At 38.5% G+C, this 23,698-nt stretch overlaps 1 protein-coding gene across 1 annotated transcript; it reads right to left on the bottom strand.

Moving 5' to 3' along the window:
* Nucleotides 1-2,329: 2,329 nt before the first annotated feature.
* Nucleotides 2,330-9,710, bottom strand: LOC124271610 (oxalate:formate antiporter-like). Its single transcript, XM_046706764.1, has 8 exons — nucleotides 9,623-9,710; nucleotides 7,638-7,752; nucleotides 6,429-6,520; nucleotides 5,819-5,948; nucleotides 5,408-5,530; nucleotides 5,029-5,238; nucleotides 4,488-4,587; nucleotides 2,330-3,014 (listed from the first exon to the last, which is right to left on the bottom strand). The coding sequence occupies exons 4-8, from the start codon at nucleotides 5,894-5,896 to the stop codon at nucleotides 2,968-2,970; spliced, it is 558 nt and encodes a 185-aa protein (XP_046562720.1). The 5' UTR covers nucleotides 5,897-5,948; nucleotides 6,429-6,520; nucleotides 7,638-7,752; nucleotides 9,623-9,710; the 3' UTR covers nucleotides 2,330-2,967.
* Nucleotides 9,711-23,698: the final 13,988 nt, after the last annotated feature.

Below are 23,698 nucleotides of genomic sequence, written 5' to 3'. Positions count from 1 at the left end.
AGGGGAGAAAAGCTTAATAAAATCAAAATGATCTAAATATTATTCTTGATTCTCATTTATTGTAATTCATATTGCAATTTCTCGCCTTCTTTTAACGACTGCGACTGATTAAAAGATAAATATTTTATATGACGAGGCGGTACGCTTTAGGTTTGAGTCGGCAGTGTTGGAATGTTTGGTAGGGTCGGCAATTAGATTAGAATGGTCGGTCGGGCGATGAGAAACACACAAATTATAAATGCTGCCCTTTCAGAAACCAGTAGCTCTGTGGCCCACCAAATAGGGCTTATACTGGAATCAAACCAATGAACAAACGAATTAATTATTTAAGCAATATATAATTAGTACGAGGCATTTTTATAATTTTGACATATTCACAGAATACCGTCATGCAATATTTTTTTCCACTTACTTTTCAAAAATATATTAATATATCATGGAATGTAAGAATGTTAATGCAGCTGTTCAAGTCACACTACACTAAACCAGGCGATGCGTAAACATAGCAACATCTTCACCCGGTTCCCAACGTTTAGAATTGTGGAAGCATGACCAATGTTGAAATTTTAGGAATTCATCTGTCTTTATTATTGGAATCAATAGTGGATGTTTCGTGTGTCTAATGAAATGCCACGTATTTAGCGACACGACTCGATAGATATATCAAATATCACTAAACACCTAGACTATCTTATTTATTTTAAACCCCCTTTTTCTTTCTTTACTTTTGATTTAATTAACTTTAAACAAACGTTCATCCGAGAAAATTCCAAGATCTCCCAACTGTAAACTAACAGACTGTTCACGTTTATAGGCTAAAAGACATCGTTCGCAAAAATATACAAAATTGAGACATGTATTTATATACATTCCTATCCTTGTTTGTCATTACATGGGTAAGGGCACCTCTGATAATAATCATTTTGGTTTTAGCGAAAACGTAAAAACTCGGTCCTGGCATACGAAAACATAAAACCAAAAAACAAACAGTGCACGCCGATAGAAAGTGGAGAGAACGATTGAGACATAACATCCAGCTATTTACTGTGTCATGAAGCAAAACTACAGGTAATGACTGTTGCCAATCGAGTGTGTCGGTTGCACGTAAAATGACCGTACGCTGACAGCACGTAACAAAGGCAAATTTGCACAAAGCGAGGCATGGACTCGACTCAGCGGGGGCGAGTCATTCACAGTCGCTCTAGCTCAGTGCCGGTGCATTGAATGACTTGGCAATCAGCTGATCGGTGTAAATGTTCCCCGCTTGACGTTGGTCATCCGATGCCAACGCCACCTGAAGAAATGCATTTTATGAAATAAGTAGTACCAGCAAAGTGATAGGTCAAATGAATGTCACTGCAGTGAAAATATACCTTTTAATTTAAACTAAGAAATCTACTTCCTTTGCACTTTCGTATATATACGTGAGTGAGTGAGTGAGTTTGACGCTGCACCCAGCTATATTCCAGCTACATGTCTGTAAATAATAGAGTCTGGACCAGACAATCCAGTGATCAACATCATGAGCGTCAATCTGCGCAAATTGGAACCGATGACATGTGTCAAGCAAGTCAGCGAGCCTGACCACCGATCCCATTATTCGCCTCTTACGACAAGCATGGGTTACTGAAGATCAATATTCTAACCCGGACCTTCACGGGTCTAAGGGTGTGTGTATGTATATACACTTAACTATATATATACTTATACATCGCACACATCCACGCAACTAATACATGCTCAAGGTGTTGGTATTTTCCCCTCGATCTCAACGGCACAACGAATTATCAATATCAACTCCCTGGGAGTATACAACTCTTGCAGCCACTAGACGCACTGAGTTATTGTGCTTTTCCCATCCTTTCAAGGTACCCATTCACAGCTGGGTGGACTGGAACACACAGTCATAGTACTTTGTCCAGCTTTATTGCACGTTGCTGTACCAACAACTAGGTGTTTGCACGTATTCATATGGCCACCATCTGCTCATATACCAACGGATTCGTGGGTTATTTTGAAGTGCACAGGGTTGTGTACTGTACAGTGGGGTATAATAAATGCGTTTATATAATATTGTTAGTTGTATTGCCATTGTACTGCTACTCTATTTTGTACTGAAGTTGCAATTACTTTGCAGTAACCTGTATTTATTTGTAAATCATGTTAATTCTATAGCATTTCCTTATTTTCTCGTTTTACACTGAAACCTTTTTCTGGCAGATTTCTGGACGAACGTATTGTTCCGTTTTGTCGACACACATAGCAATTTGTACACTTAAGCAGGAAATGTAAGATTTGCTGTGAGACCTGAACTTTCAACTGAAAAGTGTTACACAATGAAGCCTTTATTTCGACAGGGGAAATGACAAGTCATTTCGAGTTATACAAGGAGATGTTTCAATATTGAAAGTGACATAATGCACTGATTTTCTGTTCTAGGGCCAGTCTTATAATATGTGTGAGACTTTGTAACTGATTGATTGAATGAGACCTTTTGTCGTTTAATGCCGCACTCAGCAATGTTCCAGCTATCTGGCGGCGGGCTGTAAATAATGGAGTCTGAACCAGGCAAGCCAGTGACAAACAGCATGAGCCTTGTATTACAACTGGGATACGATGACATGTGTCAAGCGAGCCTGACCACAACCGATCCTGTAAGTAGCCTCATACGACATGCATGGGTAACTGAAGACCAGTTCTAACCCACATCTTCACGGGTCAATTAAATGAATTAACAGGATGAAAAACATTTGTTCATTGGTGCTGTATTTGACGGACTAAACGTAAAACCAGGCGCATCTGCCTCACCCTTTACAATAAGAAACAGAGTGAACAAGGAGCCCTGTTGGACTGCTCCCTGCTATTGTTCCGTTTTTGTTACTCTTCGGTGGAAGATTCTTCGAAGAAAGTGCATATGCAAACTAGAATCATACAGCACTGGTTTCAGATGGGTGTAGCTCCCGTTTCTCAGTTGAACGGTCGCTGTTGCTTTAAACATAACATCAGTAGGAAACCTAGAACAGGAGATAAACAACAACTACTAAGTAGTTGATCATATTTTGACGAAACTGCATAATTCTTTATGTAACATATCATATATAAGCTCTTCTATTATTTTCAATGTACCCCGCTTACAAGCGAGTAACATTTCAATGTACCCCGCTGTCAATCGCAACTCATTTGGTATTTCGTGGTAGTAATTCTTTATCTCGAATAACACTGAATCGCGTATGATGTACGTTAATTACCGATGTTTTGCGAATGCGAATCGATGGAGGGGAGATAACTCTAAATCTGTTTTTCTGGCCAGAAAAATCTAGCGATGGCTTCAAAAAGATTTGTAGCCGTGTTTCAAACAATTCAAAAGTAACATTAAGGTGTTAGGTTAGATAAATACGTTGTTCACTGGTTTCTCGGGGTCTTTATGTAACATATCATATATACTACCCATCAAAAGTTTAGACTCACTTAAAGCACTCACTATATGTTATGTATGTATGTATGTGTGTATGTATGTATGTATGTATGTATGTATGTATGTATGTATGTATGTATGTATGTATGTATGTATGTATGTATGTATGTATGTATGTATGTATGTATGTATGTATGTATGTATGTATGTATGTGTGTGTGTGTGTGTGTGTGTGTGTGTGTGTGTGTGTGTGTGTGTGTGTGTGTATGTATGTATGTATGTAATGTATGTATGTGTGTGTGTGTATGTATGTATGTATGTATGTGTGTGTGTGTGTGTATGTATGTATGTATGTATGTATGTATGTATGTATGTAATGTATGTATGTATGTATGTATGTATGTATGTATGTATGTATGTATGTATGTATGTATGTATGTATGTATGTATGTATGTATGTATGTATGTATGTATGTATGTATCTATGTATCTATGTGTGTGTGTGTGTTTGTGTGTGTGTGTGTGTGTGTGTGGTTACATCGAAGATGAATTTCTCCACTAACTTTGGGGAACCAACTGCAGACCTTATGCAGATGAATTGCAGAGGATCATGCATCAAATTGCTGAAAAACATGTGCAAATAAAGAATTTCATTATTTACTGAACTCATGACAATAATCTTTTCAATGTTACGAATTTGTTTTACAATACATTAGTTCATGTGTAGACAGTACCTTTAAACAGTATGGAATATTTTGCAAAATCTAGTTTAGAACAGTTGACTGAAGTAAGTGGCTAAATTTATACTAGTGAGTCTAAACTTTTGATGGTTTATACGAAAACCAAACATTTTGATGGTAGTATATTTGGGATTACACTACTTGCACATAGTAATCAGTAATGCCAATTATTCAAGACAATATCAAGAACGAGCAGCTGCATACCCGACTATATCCCAGTCATTGCAATACAATGTAGACATGGATAATTATGAATTTAATCGAGGCGTGTGCGAGAAACATTGTGATAAAACACTGAATGTTCCAGGAGGCTTATATCAAACCATACGTACTGACGACGGAGCACCCAGTCGACAGGAGGAAGAACCCATACCACTCAAAGTTGTCCTGGATGTAGGGAGCGATGACGGCAATGATCACGGACATGACCGCCTGCAAAGTACGAAATATCTCTCTGCTCATGAAAGGAAAAATGCAGAGGACACAGCGTCTGAAAACGATACAAAACCATCGCGCCTGATTTTATTTTAGATTTATAAGAACAATATCTGTTCTTATGGGTGTTGCCGAAGTGGTACACGTCTTAGGCCTGGATCAGATAGAGCTATAGTGCCACATAAACCTTACACACGAAGTTGAAATATTGCTCACCGCTGAGTTGAACACAGCTCACTCACTGACTCTTACCTGCTCACCCACTCACCTAGATATCGGTCCCGGTCTGATATCCTTTGGTGTCGTGGCTAATATATTGTCCTGCAGTGTCAACTCACTCTCTCACCAACTCACCCAGATATCAGTTCCGGCCTAGTATAATTTTGTATTGTGGCTAATATATCGGCGTGCAGTGTCCGCGGAATTTGTGGTACAAACCTGAGAGGTGAACAACAGTCCATAGTTCTGTATGAAGTAGCGTTGTCCAAATGTTTGCACTGTGACAGATGGAAATAACGAATAGTTTCCACTGAAAGTTCCGAACGTCAGGCATACGTAGATGAAGAATAGTGGTTTTCCTGCTAGTTCCGTCAACTTATACGTTGCCATAAGCACCGTGAATACTGTACATAAGGACATCATGGCAACCTACAACATAGACAACCATATACCATGTAACATGAAGGCTGACACGTTGTAAAACACGATCCACCTTATCTGGCATACTGGAATGGCTTATTACTTTCCTTGAGTCGCCATTCACCTATGCATGAAAATGTATCTCTGCAAAAAATATTTCGTTGTTCGTGTCATATACCTTAAAGGACACTTTGTCGCCAAAATGCCCCCACCAGATTCTGCCCCCAGCATTGAATATGGACGCACAGCTTCCAACAACGGCCAAGAAGTGATCATCATGGATGAACGTTTGTCCGTATGCCTGCAATGATCAGTTCAAAATGTTCAAAGTCTTACAATGCATCACTGTAGCATTCATAAACTCAATCAGCACGTTTCCACTTGTTAAAGCTACATTAATCAAATGCTATTTCTGGATGACAAGTGCGAGATATTTACATAATACTTGTAATTAATAGCCCTCAGTACATTCATGAAAGAAGATCATAGTTATAATGGGCACATTTTAAAGGAACATGTCCTCCCAAAACCCCGGACTCTGCTATATGAGGGTTCTGACAAATTGATCCGACTCAGAAACACTACGTACTTTCCAGAATGTTGAAAAGAACACAAGACCAACACTGTTGAAGAGCAGCGTGAACCACAGCAGCCAAAAGTCCTTCATCTTCCAACTGTGTTTCCATGACACATAGTGCTCTTGTTCATCATGGCCGTAGCTACAATCATGATACGATAGCTGTTTGATTTGCTATAATTGTAAATATTAGATCAGCATCGATGACCCAAGCTGTTTCTCATATTCTACGTGTGTTTAATCGTTGGTAACTGTTTCGTAATGGCAAGTGCCGTATGAACAACTAGACCAGACAAACAACAAGTTCACATTTAAGCTGTTCATGAATCTGACTAACAATAAATTGTGCATTGAAATACCGAATGAGAATATTCAGCAGAGACATTCGCCAATAAAGGGCAACAGCTGAACCTAGTTCAGTAGGCGTGGTCTAATTTAGATATTAATTAATCGAATCGTGATCACAAATTATTTCCTCGTTAGCCTTGTCTGTGGTAAGTATCATTATTCATTTAATCATTGCTCTACATACTCCATGACCAAGGTATGAGCAGAAGGCTAACACCTGACATTAAATAACAAAACCCAAGTTGTTTGAACATGCATCCATGTGTAACTGAACCTCGTGATGGAAGTAGGCTCTCTTTCGGGTGAGAGTGATGTCTCTTCGTCGTCCACATCCTCCTCAACGTCCACGAGTCTAGTCTGCCGTGTCCGCCAACCAATAAATACAGGAAAGAAATGTCACAACGTGTGCTCCTGCAACGTGTGCTCATGCAACGTGTGCTCATCAACATGTACTCAAGTTTGTTTGTTTTGTATATTTCATCTATATAACTGCAGTCCAAACAATCTAAACTGGACCAGACAATCCAGTGATGAACATCATGAGCATCGACCTATGCAGTTGAGATACAATGACTGGTCAACCATGACAGCGAGCCTGCCCACCCGAACCTGTTAGTCGCCTCTTGAGACAAGCATGTGTTACTGAAGTCCAACTCTAACCCGGATCGTCACGGGTTATGTAGATTCTAAGGTCATCCGCGTATTTTAGGTGTTATACATGAAATTAAATATCGTAATATTCTTATAAAATTCCGATCAGGCTTATTACGATTTAAACAAAATGAAGGAAGATGGTTAAATATTGATGTATCTCTACGCACAAATTCGGTATAGAGGATGAATTCTATTTTCTTTTAGTATTCAATTTTATTCTGAAGTAAGATTACGTTATTTTCCACATGTCTATAACCAAATTCCATATATATTTATATTCAAAAGCCTGTTAACTTCCGCTTACAGTGAATCATTATTAATTTATGGAAATGTATATAAGAAGAGACAGACTTTGTTAAACTCTTAATACGTATTGTTTTACATCATGTTTCCAATATATGCTGATTGTATATATGTTATATGTGTATGGGCCTGTGGATAAAGATCTTTGATTTTGAGGTGAAAAGGTGAAAGAGTGAAACATAACAACATATATAACAATATTTTCACGCATAATTATTTCAGTTAAAATCTTCATATTGATTGGGAAAATTTGTTTAATTAATTTACGATGTATATCGAGCAACATTATTGAAGAATATTCTGAACTGGGGAAGGATTTGAATGTATTTTAAATACTGGCGAAACATATTCACTGGTAAGTTGTTTTGAATGCACATCAGCACCGTATGTGAGATCGTTATTACATATGAAGAACTGTGTCTGTAGGAGAGCCTAGAGATTTCGTGTTGGTTGATGGTGGCAAGGACCGAGTTGTGGTCTCCAGTGTGGGTGAACCCTTGTGTGTTAATGTCAAAGGACACCTCACCTGGGGCGGATCCCTTAGCAACAGGATTCCGAACGCTTGTAGAACTACGTAACATCCTCCCAGAACGATGAAGACGAGGGGGACTCTGCTTAGAATAGCTCGTTGTATAAAGTAGCTGCAATACAAGTTGAAAGTTAGTGAGTGAGTGAGTGAGTTGGCACTTTGGCAATATTTCAGCCATATCGTGACTAAAACAAGTTATAGATTAACAATTAGTAAAGATAGATTATAAAATCTTGTCACCGAAGGACAGTAAAACAACTACAAACATCACAGATATACTTGTAAAACTACTAATACAATCTAAAACAATTTTTCTATAGAGGACAATACAATATAAAAATAGGCTATAGATCACCAACAACTGAACGTAGATCACCATACTAGGGACCATGGCGACTGTAAGAAATGTTAGCCAAAATTAAAATAACAAGAATACTACGTTTAAAAATCCTGGTAAGTTTAAATTGACTTTGAAAGTGTTGGGACATACGTATCCTCTCAGGAGGACAATAATTTAACGCTACTTCAACCCCCTTTCAGGGTACAGCCACTAACAATCTCAGTTACTAATCTAAACTACCAATAATAAAATATGCATCTAGTTACAAATCATTTAACAAATCTAATTCTTTTATAAATGCAATAATTAAATGAGAACTGACATTATTAAAAAGATCCTTCATTGTTCGTGATTTTGAAATAGTTATCCCTTGTGATGGAATATTCAATGCAGTCAAGCAAGACATGCTTGACCGTGATTCTTTCATCACAAGGGATACAAAACGGAGGATCCTCACCTTTTAATAGGTATTCATGGGTATATATTGTATGGCCAATACGACATCGTCGTGTTATGACCTCTGCAAATCTGGTCGGACAACCCAAGTAGGTGTAACCAATATAGGGTTTGATTTCATGTAATGTATTGATACCTACTTGAGTGTCCACACAAGTTGAAAACACATAGGTGATAAACAACAAATTATGCACTATTTTCAAATCATTTTCAGTTTATATGATAAGCATATCAATACATGTTATACAATGTCGAGGATAGACACTCTGAATTATACTACAGCACCACATTGACCATAGGGCCTGTAAATCTCGCGAGGCGCTACTTCCGGTACTAAGCTGGTTCCCGGCGACACAGAGCCCTGCCTACACCCGATACCAGATTTCCGGTGACAAGAACTTCAAGAACTTCTACTGGTTCCAAATTGCGGGACCGCCAGATATGACTTTACTAGACCAGACCAAGTATACAACCATGCTTGGCTGTCACAGCTGTTGACAGTCGTAATAGTTGGCGTATTTGGGGATGGTTAGATCCCGCATGGATTATCGGTTCCTTACTGTCCACTGCCAACAATGAAACCATTCGAAAACGTATGAAACGTTGTTGGTCACTCGAAGTACTAAACAACACTAAGGTCTGGCGAAGTGAAGTAACACACTCTTAATGGCACCCAGCAAACGTACATCGCGTTTCCAAGTGATTTGGGGCATCAACCGCGATGGATATAATCAAGCTGGTGTGTCACATCGAATGAAAGACTCTGTAACAAACTCTGTAACACTGAGTGCAATTGCTTACCTTTTCATTCTCATTGTGTCATTTTCTGCTGAATGTGACAATTAATAGTTGTTCCGCTAACACTTCCGCCTTACTTGAGATGAACTGCTTTTAAATGAACGTCGAGTTACCGCCCTTTGTAACTATCAATAACGTATTTGGAGACTGGGGTGCAATTAGGATGTCAAGAGTGAGTGAGTGACTGATTTAACGCCGATGTGAACAGATGTCCATTCTCAACTCTAGGTGATGCTGGTGTTCCCTAGGAATGGTGCTTACACACCTCGAAACACACTCGGGACAAACTGGGATGCGAACCCACAATCATAGGATAAACAACCTGGTCACTGGTCTCGCGAAATAAACAGCAACAACATATGACACAAATAGAACAATGAATACTTACTATTGACCATGGATAAGATACGGAGGGGGGCTCGTTCTGAGGGTTGATGTACCATGTTTGAACGTAATCAAATATGAAAGGGCCACCACCAAATCCTGCTACAATTAGTCCACTGGCTAGACCTTTTCTGTCGGAGATCCACTGTAAATAAAACACAATTAGTGCTGCACGCTTAAAAGCTCATCTGGGTGAGTAGTCAATGGAAACAACGCTCATAAGCCACAGATGTTAAACATCCAAAATTGATATCGAAAAGTCGAATTTCAAATCCACAGTTTTACGAAATATCTATTAATGCAGATTTGATTCTTATTCCGATTATGCAATGAGTTTTTTTAAATGAAATTGTGATGATACGATAACATAAGCGTATCCTGCACCACATGCAGCACGAGTCATATACAAATGCAAAATTCTCGTAAACCTGAAAATGAATTCGGGAGTTGTTTCTTGAATGTATTAAGGACAATGTTTCATTTTCAAAACAGGGATTTGGTGGTACATTTGCTGGACCTAGTATAATAACTTTTAACGGATCCTCCTCATAGGATTACTTATCAATACGTGACTTGTTTGAATAGCCACCTTTAATTACCTTCATTGCACAACTCATGGGTACAACGTATGATATCCCTATTCCGAGACCAAACATCAGACCATACGTCAGAACCACGACGGGCAAGGAGCGTTGGACAGTGATGTAGGTGAAAATGGTGCCTCCGCTGGAACAAATACAGATACAGGCAACGTGATAACTGAATGAGGAAATTGCTTGGGGATTTGGGAGTAATCATGGCTTTGAATATGCAGCTTGGTTGACACCGTACATAGAACAGCACACCACAACAATTATCCTGGTAGAGTTAGTGGGCGGTCGTACAGAATAGAATACAGATCAGGGTGCTGGTGTACAAAGCATCCTTAGCAATAGGATTGCCATAAGTCAATGTTAAAGTATTGGAGTCACAGTCACCTTAGCACTTACAGGACTTGTCATAAGTCAATGTTAAGGTATTGGAGTCACAGTCACCTTAGCACTTACAGGACTTGTCATAAGTCAATGTAAAGGTATTGGAGTCACAGTCACTTTACCACTTAGATCTCTTTGTACAACGACACGTACCCAGAACCTTAGTACTGGCACAGGTTGTGGACACTTCTGTCAGGGTCAGTGGTCGCACGTTCAGGAAACAGTTGTATGTGGGTCAAAAACTTCACCCTTGTGGGATTGGTGGACACAAGTACAGCGGACAGTGGTATACAGGGCACGAACTTTAGCCTGGACACTTAATTATGTCAGGGTCAGTGGACGCACGTTCAGTCAAAAGTTGTATGCGGGTCAATACCTTCATCCTAGTGGGATTGGTGGATACAAGTACAGTGAACAGTGGTATACAGGGCACGAACTTTAGCCTGGACACTTAATTATGTCAGGGTCAGTGGACACACGTTCAGTAAACAGTTATTATTATTATTATTTTTATTATTGAATATTTATGTAGCGCACATATCCATGCACTAGTGCATGCTCAAGGCGCTGGTATTTTTTCCCTCGATCATTGGATGTCAACCTCAACGGCACATCTTATTATTAATCTCAAATCCCTGGCGAGCATACAACTCTTGCTGCCACTAGGCGCACCGAGTTATTGCGGCTTTCCCACCTTACGAGGTACCCATTCACAGCTGGGTGGACTGGGACACATAGTCACAGTACTTTGTCCAAGTTTACTGCACATTGCTGTACCCGCAACTAGGTGTTTGCACGTATTCATGTGGCCACCATCTGGTCATATACCAACTGATTCGTGGGTTCTTTTAAGCGCACAGGTTTTTGTACTGTACACTAGGGGTTGTGACAACACTGAAAGTGTCTGCACACAAAGTTGACTCCTAGGTTTTTACACCTGGTCACGGGTGGGCTCGATCCCGGCACCTCGTGCTCACTGGATCACGAGCCTGGCGCCTTAGCCAGCTCGCCCACCACGTCAATAACTTCATCCTGGTGGAATACACGTTACGGACTTCGTCACGGTAGGATTTCCGGGTACGGGAACAGTTGTCTACATATCACAAACTTCATTCTGGTAGGATTGGTGGACGCATGATAAATGAATAGTGTTATACAGGTAACATACTTCATCCTGGTAAGATTGGTGGATGCCCAATAAGTATGATTTCACATATTGTATTCATTCAGGAAACGGATTGAGCACAAGTTATCCAACTTAATGACGCCCTCTCCCAATATTTACAACAATTATGCATGAGAGATCTTGAGTTTGAGAATATAACAGTTTAGGAAGAACAGATGAATCGTTTAGTTTGAGTGATGTAGTGATGGACATGTTTGAAGATATTCAGATTTTCTTCAGTTGAGAGGTCTGCATTGCCATATATAATAAGACATATATTTGGTAAATATCAATTTTGTAAATTATCACCTATGTTAGCTAACAAAGTTTCTCTATATGTTTTATAACGGGGACAATCCAAGAAATAATGATATACATTTTCACAGAGACATCCACAAGAACAGGATGGATCGGTTATAATGTTGATTCTATACAAATCATAGTTGAGCGTACTTACATTGTATCTTAACTTTGTGTGTAAAATATTTAGCTTACGTATACCAGATGAAAAGTATGATGGGGCACTATTACGCATTGTTGTAATGTTTCTTTTAAATGACGAAATGGAGTCACAGTTGCTTACAGTTGACGGGAGATTGTTCCAGGCTTTTATGGTTGACGGAATAAATGAAGATGTTGAATATTTTGGTCTTGTATTGGGCACAGTATAATTTTGAGCATTACGTAAGTTATAATGGGTTCTTTTTCCTACAACAGGTGGTAACAATTCGTTTGAAAAAGACGGGGCGATGTCATGTTTAATCTTATAAAACAAGTTAAATTTACGCTTCTTTCTTCTCTCCGATAGCAACTCACATCCAGTCTCGTAATAAAGAACTCTACTCGGAGTGTATTTGGGTAGGACAGTTACTATACGAGCTGCCTCAAGTTGTAGTCTTTCTAACTTGTTCGAGTCTTCAATCAGTCACCCACCCCATACCTCACACGCATATTAAAAATGTGGATTATAAACACTGTGTAAATTCTTGATAACGTTATCCTATTCAATAGATATTTAATTTTCTTAAGGCACCGATCGTTTTAGAGGTTTTGTCCACAATAATTCCGATGTGACAAGACCAACTGCCATTTGAAGAAAAAGTTAACCCCAGATGTTTGTGAAAATCAACAATAGCTATACTAACTCCATCAAAATATAGTTTAATAGCTTGGTCACTATCTTGTAAAGAAATTATCATAGCTTTAGTTTTGTCAGGATTATATTTAATCAGCCATTCCTTCGCCCAACTACTCAATAAGGTCAAATTATCGTTCATGTTTTTTTCCAATAAGCATTTGTCTTTTGAAATATCCCCTAGTGCCGTATCATCAGCAAACAGTCTGGTTAAACAATAGAGTATATCGGCTATTTCATTGACGTAAACAATGAACAAGAAAGGACCGAGTACTGAACCTTGTGGAACGCCAGCTTTTAACATTCTCGGGGTGGATAAAGCTCCATTAACAAATACTGATTGATTTCGATTGCTTACATAACTTTTGAACCAATTGAGTAACTTTCCTTTAACACCATACATTTCTAATTTTAACATAAGCCCTTTGTGCCACACTCTATCCAACGCTTTAGGTACATCGCAAAATACCATGCAGTGGTTTTCTTTGTTGTCAAGTGATGTACAAAACTGATTTCAAATTTCAATAGTTGATAAACAGTTGAATGACCAGTTTGGAATCCACATGGATACTAATATAATAACTTATTGTCTAAAAATAGTTATACACATGTCTAAAAACTGCTCTCTCAAACAACTTTCCCACACAACTAATAAGCGATATAGGTCTGTAGTTAGACACAATGGAGTGGTCACCTTTCTCTTCATAAAAGCATTACATTGGCATATTTCCTATTATTGGGATACACACAACAACTAAGGGACATGTTGAATAATAAACACAGTACATGACTAATAGAATTGACCGTTTTCTCAAGCAATTGATGACTGATTCTGTCGGGGCAAGCAGCTTTCTTTACAGGCAAGCATTTGATAATATCGGATATTTCATTACTGGAGAGAATGAAATTTTCCAAAAACGCGTCAGTGCGTTTGTCAAACAGAGGCAGGTCTAAATTCTCATCTTCTTCTAAATGGCAGATAGATTCAAAGTATTCATTCAACAATTAGCCTTTTCCAAGTCTGTGAACGCTGATGGACCCTCTTCGTTGCCATTTCTCTTTAGAGCGGGAATGTAGGAAGCGGAATTTGACTTTTTTACTATGTTTCTTAAAGAACAAATAAACTTTGTTTTTGTGGTACTCTTTTAACTATTACATATGAGAGATTTGTGGTTAGTCTTATGCGGAACACCAAATTCATTCTTAAAAAAACTTGTGGTTAATTAATATGGAGCGATTAAAAGTTGCCAAAAAGTCGCCTGCTTCACTCTCGCCCGCTAACGAAACCACAGACAGGTTAGGTAACTCTGTCGCCAGAGTACTGCAGTGACGTCATATGAGGAAGGATTTTCAGTTAGTTGTATAGAAAGTGTGTAGCATGTCCGTCATTTTGATGATTTCTCAACATCAAGGAAGACATGCCGAATCGTTGCATTGTCGTCAGTTGCTACAAGGGGTCGGGCGATGGTGTCGCCATGCACAGATTTCCACAGGACCCCGTAGTTCGTACTAAATGGGTTATGTTTGTGAGTGCGAAGCGAGCGTTGTGGAAGCCTGAAACGATATCTTAATTGTGTTCAGATCGCTTCACGGAAGTTAAAGAATCAAAACTACTTACTAGTAGTAGTAAAATATGCATATGATTGATGACCATAAAGATTTTCCATGACACAACTTGTAACATAACGATTTCTTCCTCGGAAGCGAGGTTGTGGTCGAAGTGACAATAATACTGTAAGTAGTATTATATTGACACACACCTCGCTTCCATGAGAGAAATTGTTATGTTATAAGCTATGTCATGCCAAATCATATTGGCCATCAATCAAATACATATTTTACTACCAGTAGAAAGTAGTTTTGATTTTGTAACTCGGTGAAAACAAAACTAAATAGTATTGGCAGATGTTCGCGACAGGGCCTCGCCAGTTTTGAAAATCATAAAGTCTCGGGCTAAAGTCTGTTAGAATTAATGGGATTATGGTTTGTTTTCATCAAGTTAGAAAATGAAAACTATATTCTACTCGTAGTTACATATGTATTGGAATCATGACCAAAATGATTTTCATGACACATATAAAATAACGATTTCTTCCATAGAAGCGAGGTGGGGGTCGAAGTCACAATACTGCGCGATAAATTTCTTGCTACATTCACGTGGTTAACGTCCACTCACCAGTATGTAGATACTAGTCAATGTACGTCTTTATATTTGGTCTAGACATTATATAGTTTGCCAATGTGAATCATAATTCGCACACACGCCCTAGTGTATGTTGTCTGTCTCATTACACTTCTCGGCGAAAACTATGATTCTGCTGAATGCTACGACAAATGAATAAAAACAAAATGCAAATGTTAAAATTAAAACAGATTAAAGTTATAGGAACAATGACAGGCTATTACCATGTTCGAGGAATGTATCCATCAATATCCACAAAAACGAGTGATATGCCATTCATCTGCAGCTGTTCCAAGTGATGTATTTCACATTGGTGTTTAGTCTCGTTGGTCACCCAAGATAGCACCCCTGGTAACTAATTGCGTAATGTCCGCCATTCTTTAAAAAAAGTAATTTTGTTAGCCAATAATGAGCAATCACTCAATGTATTGGCGGTTGATCCTTTGACAGAAGGACGTTGTTTTTTCACAGACACAGACACGACAGAGTGTATTCAGTATAGATTATTAAATCTACATACATAAACACTACCTTTTGACAAATCCGCTGTGCAAGATAAAAGTAATTAATCAATCAGCGTGTTATCGGTTAATCCTTTGATCGATGTTTATAATGTTGAGCATTTACTCCAGACACAAGAAATGTCAAATGGGAACCTTTGTCGGGTAATCTAAGTGGTGTTACCACTAATTATACCTGTTATAATTTCATTAACTGACCATCAAGTGAATGATGACAAATAACATGTGTAGGTTTATACCACCTAACACGGGTTACAACAAGGGAGTATTAATTGCTGTATTGCATGCATTTTAATTGCATGTGAAAACTTATGGGCCGACACAGTTTGAGAATACAAACACAACTTCATTGTTGCATAAGAAATACATATAAGCATTTTCTGTATGCTAAAACTGTATGTACCTATTTGCCTAAGTAAGTTTTCAGATTCTTCTAGCAATGGCAAAGTAGGGTTGTTTAGTTTACGAATTCAAATAAATCAAACGTCATTTTTTAATATCATACGTAATAGACGTCATATTTTTACATGACATTAAATATCGAGGTAAAAAAACACAGAAATGGGATCAATTTGGCTCATTCATTATACCATCCAGGCATTATAGAAAACCTGAAAAATCCCACACTGATTGGATGCTTTACCACAACCAATCAACAACTACCGGGGATATTTTCACATAACTGCATCTGATGGGCATCCAACCGTCTTAATGCGCTCATATGAAAATTGGTTTTATAATGGCAATGTTATTGAAACTGTATCCTTTTACAAGTACCTTGGAATTATGTTCACTCCTAAATTATCCTGGAGTAAAGCTACATCTTGCCTTGCATCACAAGCTAGTAAGGCAATATTCTCTGTTAAAAATTTCCAAAGGAAACTTGGCAGCATTAATAGTACTGATTTATTCAAAATCTTTGATTGTATGATAGCACCCATTCTCTGTTATGGGTCTGAAATCTGGGGCACATCCTACTGTAATACTATTGAATCTGTCCATATTAAATTCTGTAAATATGTCTTGAAACTTGGAAAATCCACCTGTAACAATATGGTCTTGGGTGAATGTGGAAGAGTGCCTTTACAGTTTACTTATACAACCAATGCAGTGAAATACTGGTGCAGACTTCTAAACATGCCTGACTATAGATTACCAAAACAATGTTATTTTATGCTATTATCTTTAGACAGGGTAGGACGAAATTCATGGGCAACTAGAATTAAAAATATTCTTTTTCAATTTGGTTTTGGATTTGTTTGGATAAGTCAGGAAATTGGTGATCACAAAATAATTATGGAATCATTTAAACAGAGACTACATGACAATTTATTTCAATCTTGTCAATCATCTTTGGACAGTAACTGTAAATGTCTTTACTATAAGCAATTCAAATCTTTTTTAAATGTTGAGAGCTCCTTGATAAATAATGATATCCCTCAATATTTAAAAACTTTATATGCCCGATTTCGGTGCTGTAATTTTAAATTAGCAGTTGAAACGGGCAGATACACTGATGTTGCATATAATGAAAGGCATTGCCTGTTTTGTAAATTAAATGGTATCTTCGTTGTTGAAGATGAATGGCATGTGTTTTATATCTGTGATGCATATTCCCATATCAGAAATAAGTACATATCAAAATATTTTAGTAAATGTCCATCAATTATTAATATTTTATCAATATTACAGAGTAAAAATGTTAATATTATCAAGGATGTATGTCTATTTTTATACTTTGTTGACAAGAAACACAAATCTAAATGAAATATATATGTGCTCTACTTATCATCAATTTATGTACATGTATTTTGGGCCGGAGGCCTGTTACTGAAATAAAATTCTGTTCTGTTCTGTTAATGTCGCACTGTTTAGGTTGAAGAAATTAACCGTAACCGTGATGAGCGAGGCTGTTCATCGTTTTCACTATCACTAGCGTCTGGCTCGAACAAATAAGGCCTAGCGACACCAAGCGATTTTGACAGAATCGTCTATGAAAACAAGTTGTAACTCGGAAACTAGGCAAAGCACGAGACAAAATCAAATGACAGTAGATTGTGAGAACATATAGCTTTCATTTTTCACAACAGTTGTCACGATTGCAGGTTTATACAAACCTGTACACAAGATAATGTACACCCTGAAATGTACATGAATTCTGCATCAGTCCTCATATCTATTCCTCATATGACGTCACAGAGACGCCCCGATCTGATTGGTTGAAATTTTGTTCGAGGGTGAGAATTGTGCACTGTTGTCAACAAGGTCGATTTAAGTTAATTAAAGATCGAAATGAGTAGTCTTAATGATGGGGTTTCATTTATAACGATGCCAATTAGTGATTTATGTATTTGTACCCCCTAAAGTATATGTGATCTTTAAGAGTTTCCAATATGAAGATGTATTTTCAGCATAAAGCTAAAAAATGAATAAGTAAACGGTTGAATCAGTGTTTGCCCTTAACCCTGAAAAGCTGCAGGCCATAAGGACCCAAAAACACACAAAGTGTTGAGTCCTGATCAGAATGTGTAGGACCTGTATTTTAATATGGAAATATTGCTCTTAGTTATTGGGGACGAAAAAACTGTCGGTCATAAGGACCTGCAGAAAGCAAAAGCTGTCGGTCAGACTGTGGTTCAGTCGGCTTCGTGCCTAATGACCGACGTTAATCTCGAACGCTGAGTGGAATACAGGTCACGAAGTTGATCATGGTAAGATTGGTGGACGCAAGTACAGTGAACAGTGGAATACAGGTCATTAACCTTAGCCTCGCAGGACTGGTGGACGCATGATACGGGAAGAGCTGTAAACAGATCACACACTTCATCCTGGCGTGAGAAATGAACGACAAGAATGAACTATCACTTGCGACACATGAAACTATCAAAGATTTATAAACATTTATAGAAAAAGAGATGTTTACAACATTTAAAACAGCATACCTCAGTATCAAGCAGCCAAAGAACACAGTTATGCGAGGACCGAATCTGTCATAGATCGCGCCCGCCAGTACGATCGTGGATCCCATGCCGATAGTGGCAGCAGAGTACACCCAGGCCGTATCCGAGTAGCGTATCTTCCAGTCAGGGAACTTGTCCCACAGGTAAGACGTGATATAAGGGTTCATGTTGCCTGGGAATTGACAAATGAGCAAATCGTTACGTCTACGTAGATTTGATCCATTCCAATAACAACATCCCAGCTAGCACCAGATGTGATAAAATATTCCCCCCAAAAGTAAATCCGAAGTCGAAATCTGTCGTATAAAAGCATACATTTACTAACCTTAGATCAACTAAGATTCCAATTGTATCGAATTGGAATAAATCTGCCTGGATAAACAATTGAACTACAAATGAGTAAGTTAGTCTTTTACGATTTCTAGTCACATCGGCAGTATTTCAGCCATATAGTGACCAACACAAGTAAAACATTCATGTCACATAAATCGAGAATATAAACACATGTTCACTCACCACATTTAAAACAAGAATACAGGTTAAGTCGATTTACAGTTGTGACTGTATCAAGAGTATATATTTGTTTCAACAATATTACAGCTGTATGATGTTGTTTGTAAACAATAGACTACAAATCGAGTCTGGACCGGACAATCCAGTGATTGTAACCATGCGATACGATGACAGAGCGCGTTTATGATTCACTTTGAAATAGTGATGATACCAGGTGTTCGCGAAAAGGTGAACGTATCCTGCCCCACAAGTGGCACCCGTCATAAACATATGCTAAGTCAACTCAACTGTTCACCTGAAATAGGGCGCTGGGGTAGCCTAGTGGTTAAAGCGTTGGCTCGTCACGCCGAAGACCCGGGTTCGAATCCCCACATGGGTACAATGTGTGAAGCCCATTTCTGGTGTCCCCCGCCGTGATGTAGCTGGAATATTGCTAAAAGCGGCGTAAAACCAAACTCAGTCAGTCAGTCAGTCACCTGAAATACTTCGGGAATGTATGGTATAAGTCAAAATAGGGAATTGCATCGGGCATCATTTTTGTCACTGATGCATCAAATTTGGGAATTTCCTCCACCTGTCTACCAACACACTTCTTGCAAGCTTTACTTAGGCCTTGAATGTAACCTTGATCAAACAACTTCTGAGCAAGAGTGATATAACGCTCTTTGACAAACTGATTGCATCTCAAAAGTTGTGAGATGTAAACACCAAATGCAGGAGCTGTTGGAATACTAGTATTGCTCGACATGACAGACAAGTTGACTATTGGAAAGTTTGAATCAACCCTTTTGTCATACAGTCTTGTGGTGATTTTTTGTCACTCTGCATCTCTATGCATAGATGTAAATATGAAACAGTTGAGGCGGTCTCACTTGTCACCTTAATTTCAATTTCAGGTGGGTAAATCAGTGGAAGGCAATTGGCTATTTCATGGTTATTGAACGATATTAGACCATCGATATATCAGAAGCTTAGGTTAAACGTCTTGGCCAAATTACCTTGTTTTGATTTTGTCAACCCAAGCAAACATTCTGATTCATATGCATAAATAAATAGATCCGCAAGGAGGGGAGCACGACTGGGGCCCTTGCTGATGCATACTTCTTTGAGAAATGTTTTACCCCTAAATTTAGCAAAGATCGTATTATTTCAGCATTTCACAGATTGTTTTCTCGTTGTACCTCACATTTGACATTTGCTTTCATTTTTGATAAATTTTCCTGAATCTCTGCCGATAGATATGTAGGTATAGCAATTTTTTATCATGTCTGTTAATCTCATGTCAAGTCTACATATGATTGAATTTCAGGCAAGAATACTTCAGAAACTCTGAACTTGACCTTGAATTGTTTGTTTAACATGGATCGATGGAGCAACACACCAGAGAAAATAACGAACGAAATACCAAAACATAACACTCCTGAAATAATAATGGCGCGAAGGTAGGTGACAAAGGCTTACGGGAAGGTGTAAAGTGTCAATATCAAAATGTAATCCAACCATCAGTGTGTTAATTGAATAAGTACACCACCAATGATAACACCGGTAGCGGGCCATCCGATCCAGCACGCCATCTTGTCGAGTGTGTTGGATAAAGCTGTAGATCACCCACTTGATGTGTAAAGCGCTCCACACAGTTGGTTAGCCTGCTCCCTTGACTTTGTTTTTGAAGAGAATATAGAGTAAATTACAGAGGATTTGAGAAGGCTTGAATATCAGTTAACATCGCACTACATCCTTGACCGTCTTTTTAGAATGGCATCTAGTTAGGACGTGGACGAACAAGAAAAATGCAACTGATAATCTAGTTGATAACGGTGATATCATTAGCTTGCTGCATGCGCACTGATTGTGGAATGACCTAAACGTGTATATACATCTGTCCACATGATCCGTCTTCCACGGTTTCAATCTAATGATGGAAAACTTAACATTGTCAGCGGTGTAGTGAGATTACATTTACCTAAAGTACAGTTACTCATTATTCTGACATTCGATTCTGTCTCGTTTTGAGCTATCATTATATTCAATCTTTGGTGATAAACATTAGTTTGTACTGACAATTATACAATGTGTATCCCCAAAGGCAACAACAAGGCGCATTTTGGTTAGAATTAGTCTTCAGGAACCCATGCTTGTCTTAAGAGGCGATTGGGTGACTTGGTTGACACGTCATCGTATCCCCATTGCGTAGATCCATGCTCATGATATTGATCATTTGATTGCCTGGATTCGCCACGATGACGGATTGGAATCACCATTTCAGATCTTGTGTCTCGGTATGGATTCCTGCCCATGTAATCCTCTCCCGTGACTATCAACGCTCCAAGACCAATACACTTACAGGCCTAAATTTATAAAACATTGGAAATGTGGAATTAGTTTATTCTATTAGGGCGAAGAGCCACTTTGTTGACAGAAACGTGTTGACATTAGGTTGGAAAACCAGGCTTCATTGTCCATATCAGTTTGCCATTTATGTGAGCAAGCACCAGGAACAACGTGATGTTTTTTATCATTATGCATGTGATATGACATGTCACAGTAGTCGTGATAACTGAAGATAACGTGGACATCCCGGGCACTTGAGATAAACAATGTGCAGTCCTACGTGCAGTGTAGTGTCGTCCTTTCTTGATGGTTCTTGATTAAGGCCAACATCAACAATATTCATGTTATATGGTTGCGGACAGAAGTCTGGAACAGGCAATCCCGTGATTGATATAACGGGCGCCTTCTTACATTGGCTGTGCGATTACATTCATTCAACCAAGTAACCAGGACTGAATTTCTTCAATAGCATATGATTTGGTGGAATTTCTGATTTAGCTTTAAAAAATGAAACTTAAACGCATATATTCCAAATGTTACTATACTGGCTCACTATAGTTAACATTACCGCAGTATTGATTGAAGCTGGTGGGGTAGCCTAGTGGTTAAAGCGTTCGCTCGTCACGCCGAAGATCTGGGTTTGATTCTCCATATGAGTACAATGTGTGAAGCCAATTTCTGATGTTCCCCGCCGTGATATTGCTGGAATGTTGCTTAAAGCGGTGTAAAGAGTGTAAATCTAAACTCACTCACTAACAGTAACACATATGCTAGCCTGGTACACTTATTGATTGACAATGATATAAATTATGAGCACTTAAATAAGGCATTTGCAGATTTGCTGGAATCAATTATTTGTGTAGTCGATTAATATGTTTGGGTCAAAATGATATTGATGAATCCCAATCGAATACCAAATCGGTTCATGATCAAACATTCATTTCAACGCAGAATGTAATGAAAACATCAGACCAACTCTGGGAAAAGGATTCATTACGTTTGTCTCGAAATGAAAAAAAGTTACTTAAGAAACTATCATTTTTGACCCAGACAGACTGTAGGCATTAACGACTTGTTAAAATGAACGATTTGATGTAAACATATTTTATTCATAAATATCAAACAGTCAGTGCCAAAGGATACCCAGCACTGAATATCCTCAGAAACAGGTTTAGTTGGTGTTTAGACAACAGAGCTGTGAAGACATTATGCATGGATCGCTGACAGTCAGTGATAACACCATGTGTTCGCGGAACGGATATACGCATGTCCGGTCCTACCGGAAGTACCCGCTATTTACACAAGCATATGGCCTCAGACCACAGTTACCCCCCTTAACTTTTACCATGACCCGGAAGTAAAATATGAGAATATAGTGCCTTGTTTAAATGGGCTGTTCTGCTTGTGCTGATTTTTTCAGGGTGACTTGTGATAGCTTAAATGAAAGGTAAGACATTGTACTTTATTGCAAAATTTTGTTGGTCCACAATCTACTCATGGTATTGACACCAGCCTTCCTTGATTTGACCCCAAGTTCAAGGCTGTCTGGTGTGTTTCGGCTCGTAACTTCCGGTGACCATTGTTTACAGTGGATACAGCAAAATCGACATGGTCGATCCAGGCTCATATTTTGCCGATTAAGTGACAAGTGGCAGGTTGGTGAGCATGCAACAGGAGAACAGCCTACGACCGATATTAATTATGGTGCACTGGCATGTCACTGTAGATAGCAAAGAAGGAAAATAATTGTGGTCTGAGGCCTGATATGGTGAAGGTAGTGCAAGTGTTTAATTTGCTATATGTCTGTTATTTTTCAAAATATTCACTTGAAACTTTGCATATTTACTGCCAGGAGCATTTGAAATATGTATACATGTGTTTTCAACTGAAAATATTTTTTTTTTACATTTTTTATGAATTTATTTCAGTTTTCTGATTGCATATTGTTTTAGTGAGTGAGCGGACGCATCATATTTAGACATATTGGTTCAATTATGGTGAATGTATGTATCACTACACCGCACGTGCCTTATAGATGCATGTGATACCTAAAATGGCTAATATTCAAGCCTTTTTTTCCAAAGATATAGAGCCAAGTTTGTGAAGAATTCAGTCCTCAGTGTGGAAAATGGCATATGTCATATGTGGACTGGAGCATGCAAGCACAGTGGGTATGGGGTGTTGCGGTATTTTTGCCCCATAGCCTACCAGTGGCGTACTACTCATGCTCACAGGCTGAGTTTTATAGTACACAGGGAAAACTTCGACATAGGTGATTACGACATCAGCCATTTGTGCC

The sequence above is a fragment of the Haliotis rubra genome, unplaced genomic scaffold (assembly GCF_003918875.1).
Source record: "Haliotis rubra isolate DU_JTF1 unplaced genomic scaffold, ASM391887v1 Scf1617, whole genome shotgun sequence".
NCBI classification, from domain to species: Eukaryota; Metazoa; Mollusca; class Gastropoda; order Lepetellida; family Haliotidae; genus Haliotis; species Haliotis rubra.
Note: the sequence above shows the minus strand (reverse complement) of the source record. Positions and strands in the feature narration are given on the sequence as shown.

What these genes read in the sequence shown, in the direction of transcription:
- LOC124271610 (XM_046706764.1), bottom strand. Translation starts at nt 5,896, where the DNA reads ATGAAGGACTTTTGGCTGCTGTGGTTCACGCTGCTCTTCAACAGTGTT. An exon ending in GCGACAAAGTGTCCTTTAAG is followed by an intron (nt 5,239 to 5,407) that starts GTATATGACACG and finishes TCTATGTTGTAG; the next exon opens with GTTGCCATGATGTCCTTATG. An exon ending in GACTGTTGTTCACCTCTCAG is followed by an intron (nt 4,588 to 5,028) that starts GTTTGTACCACA and finishes CGTACTTTGCAG; the next exon opens with GCGGTCATGTCCGTGATCAT.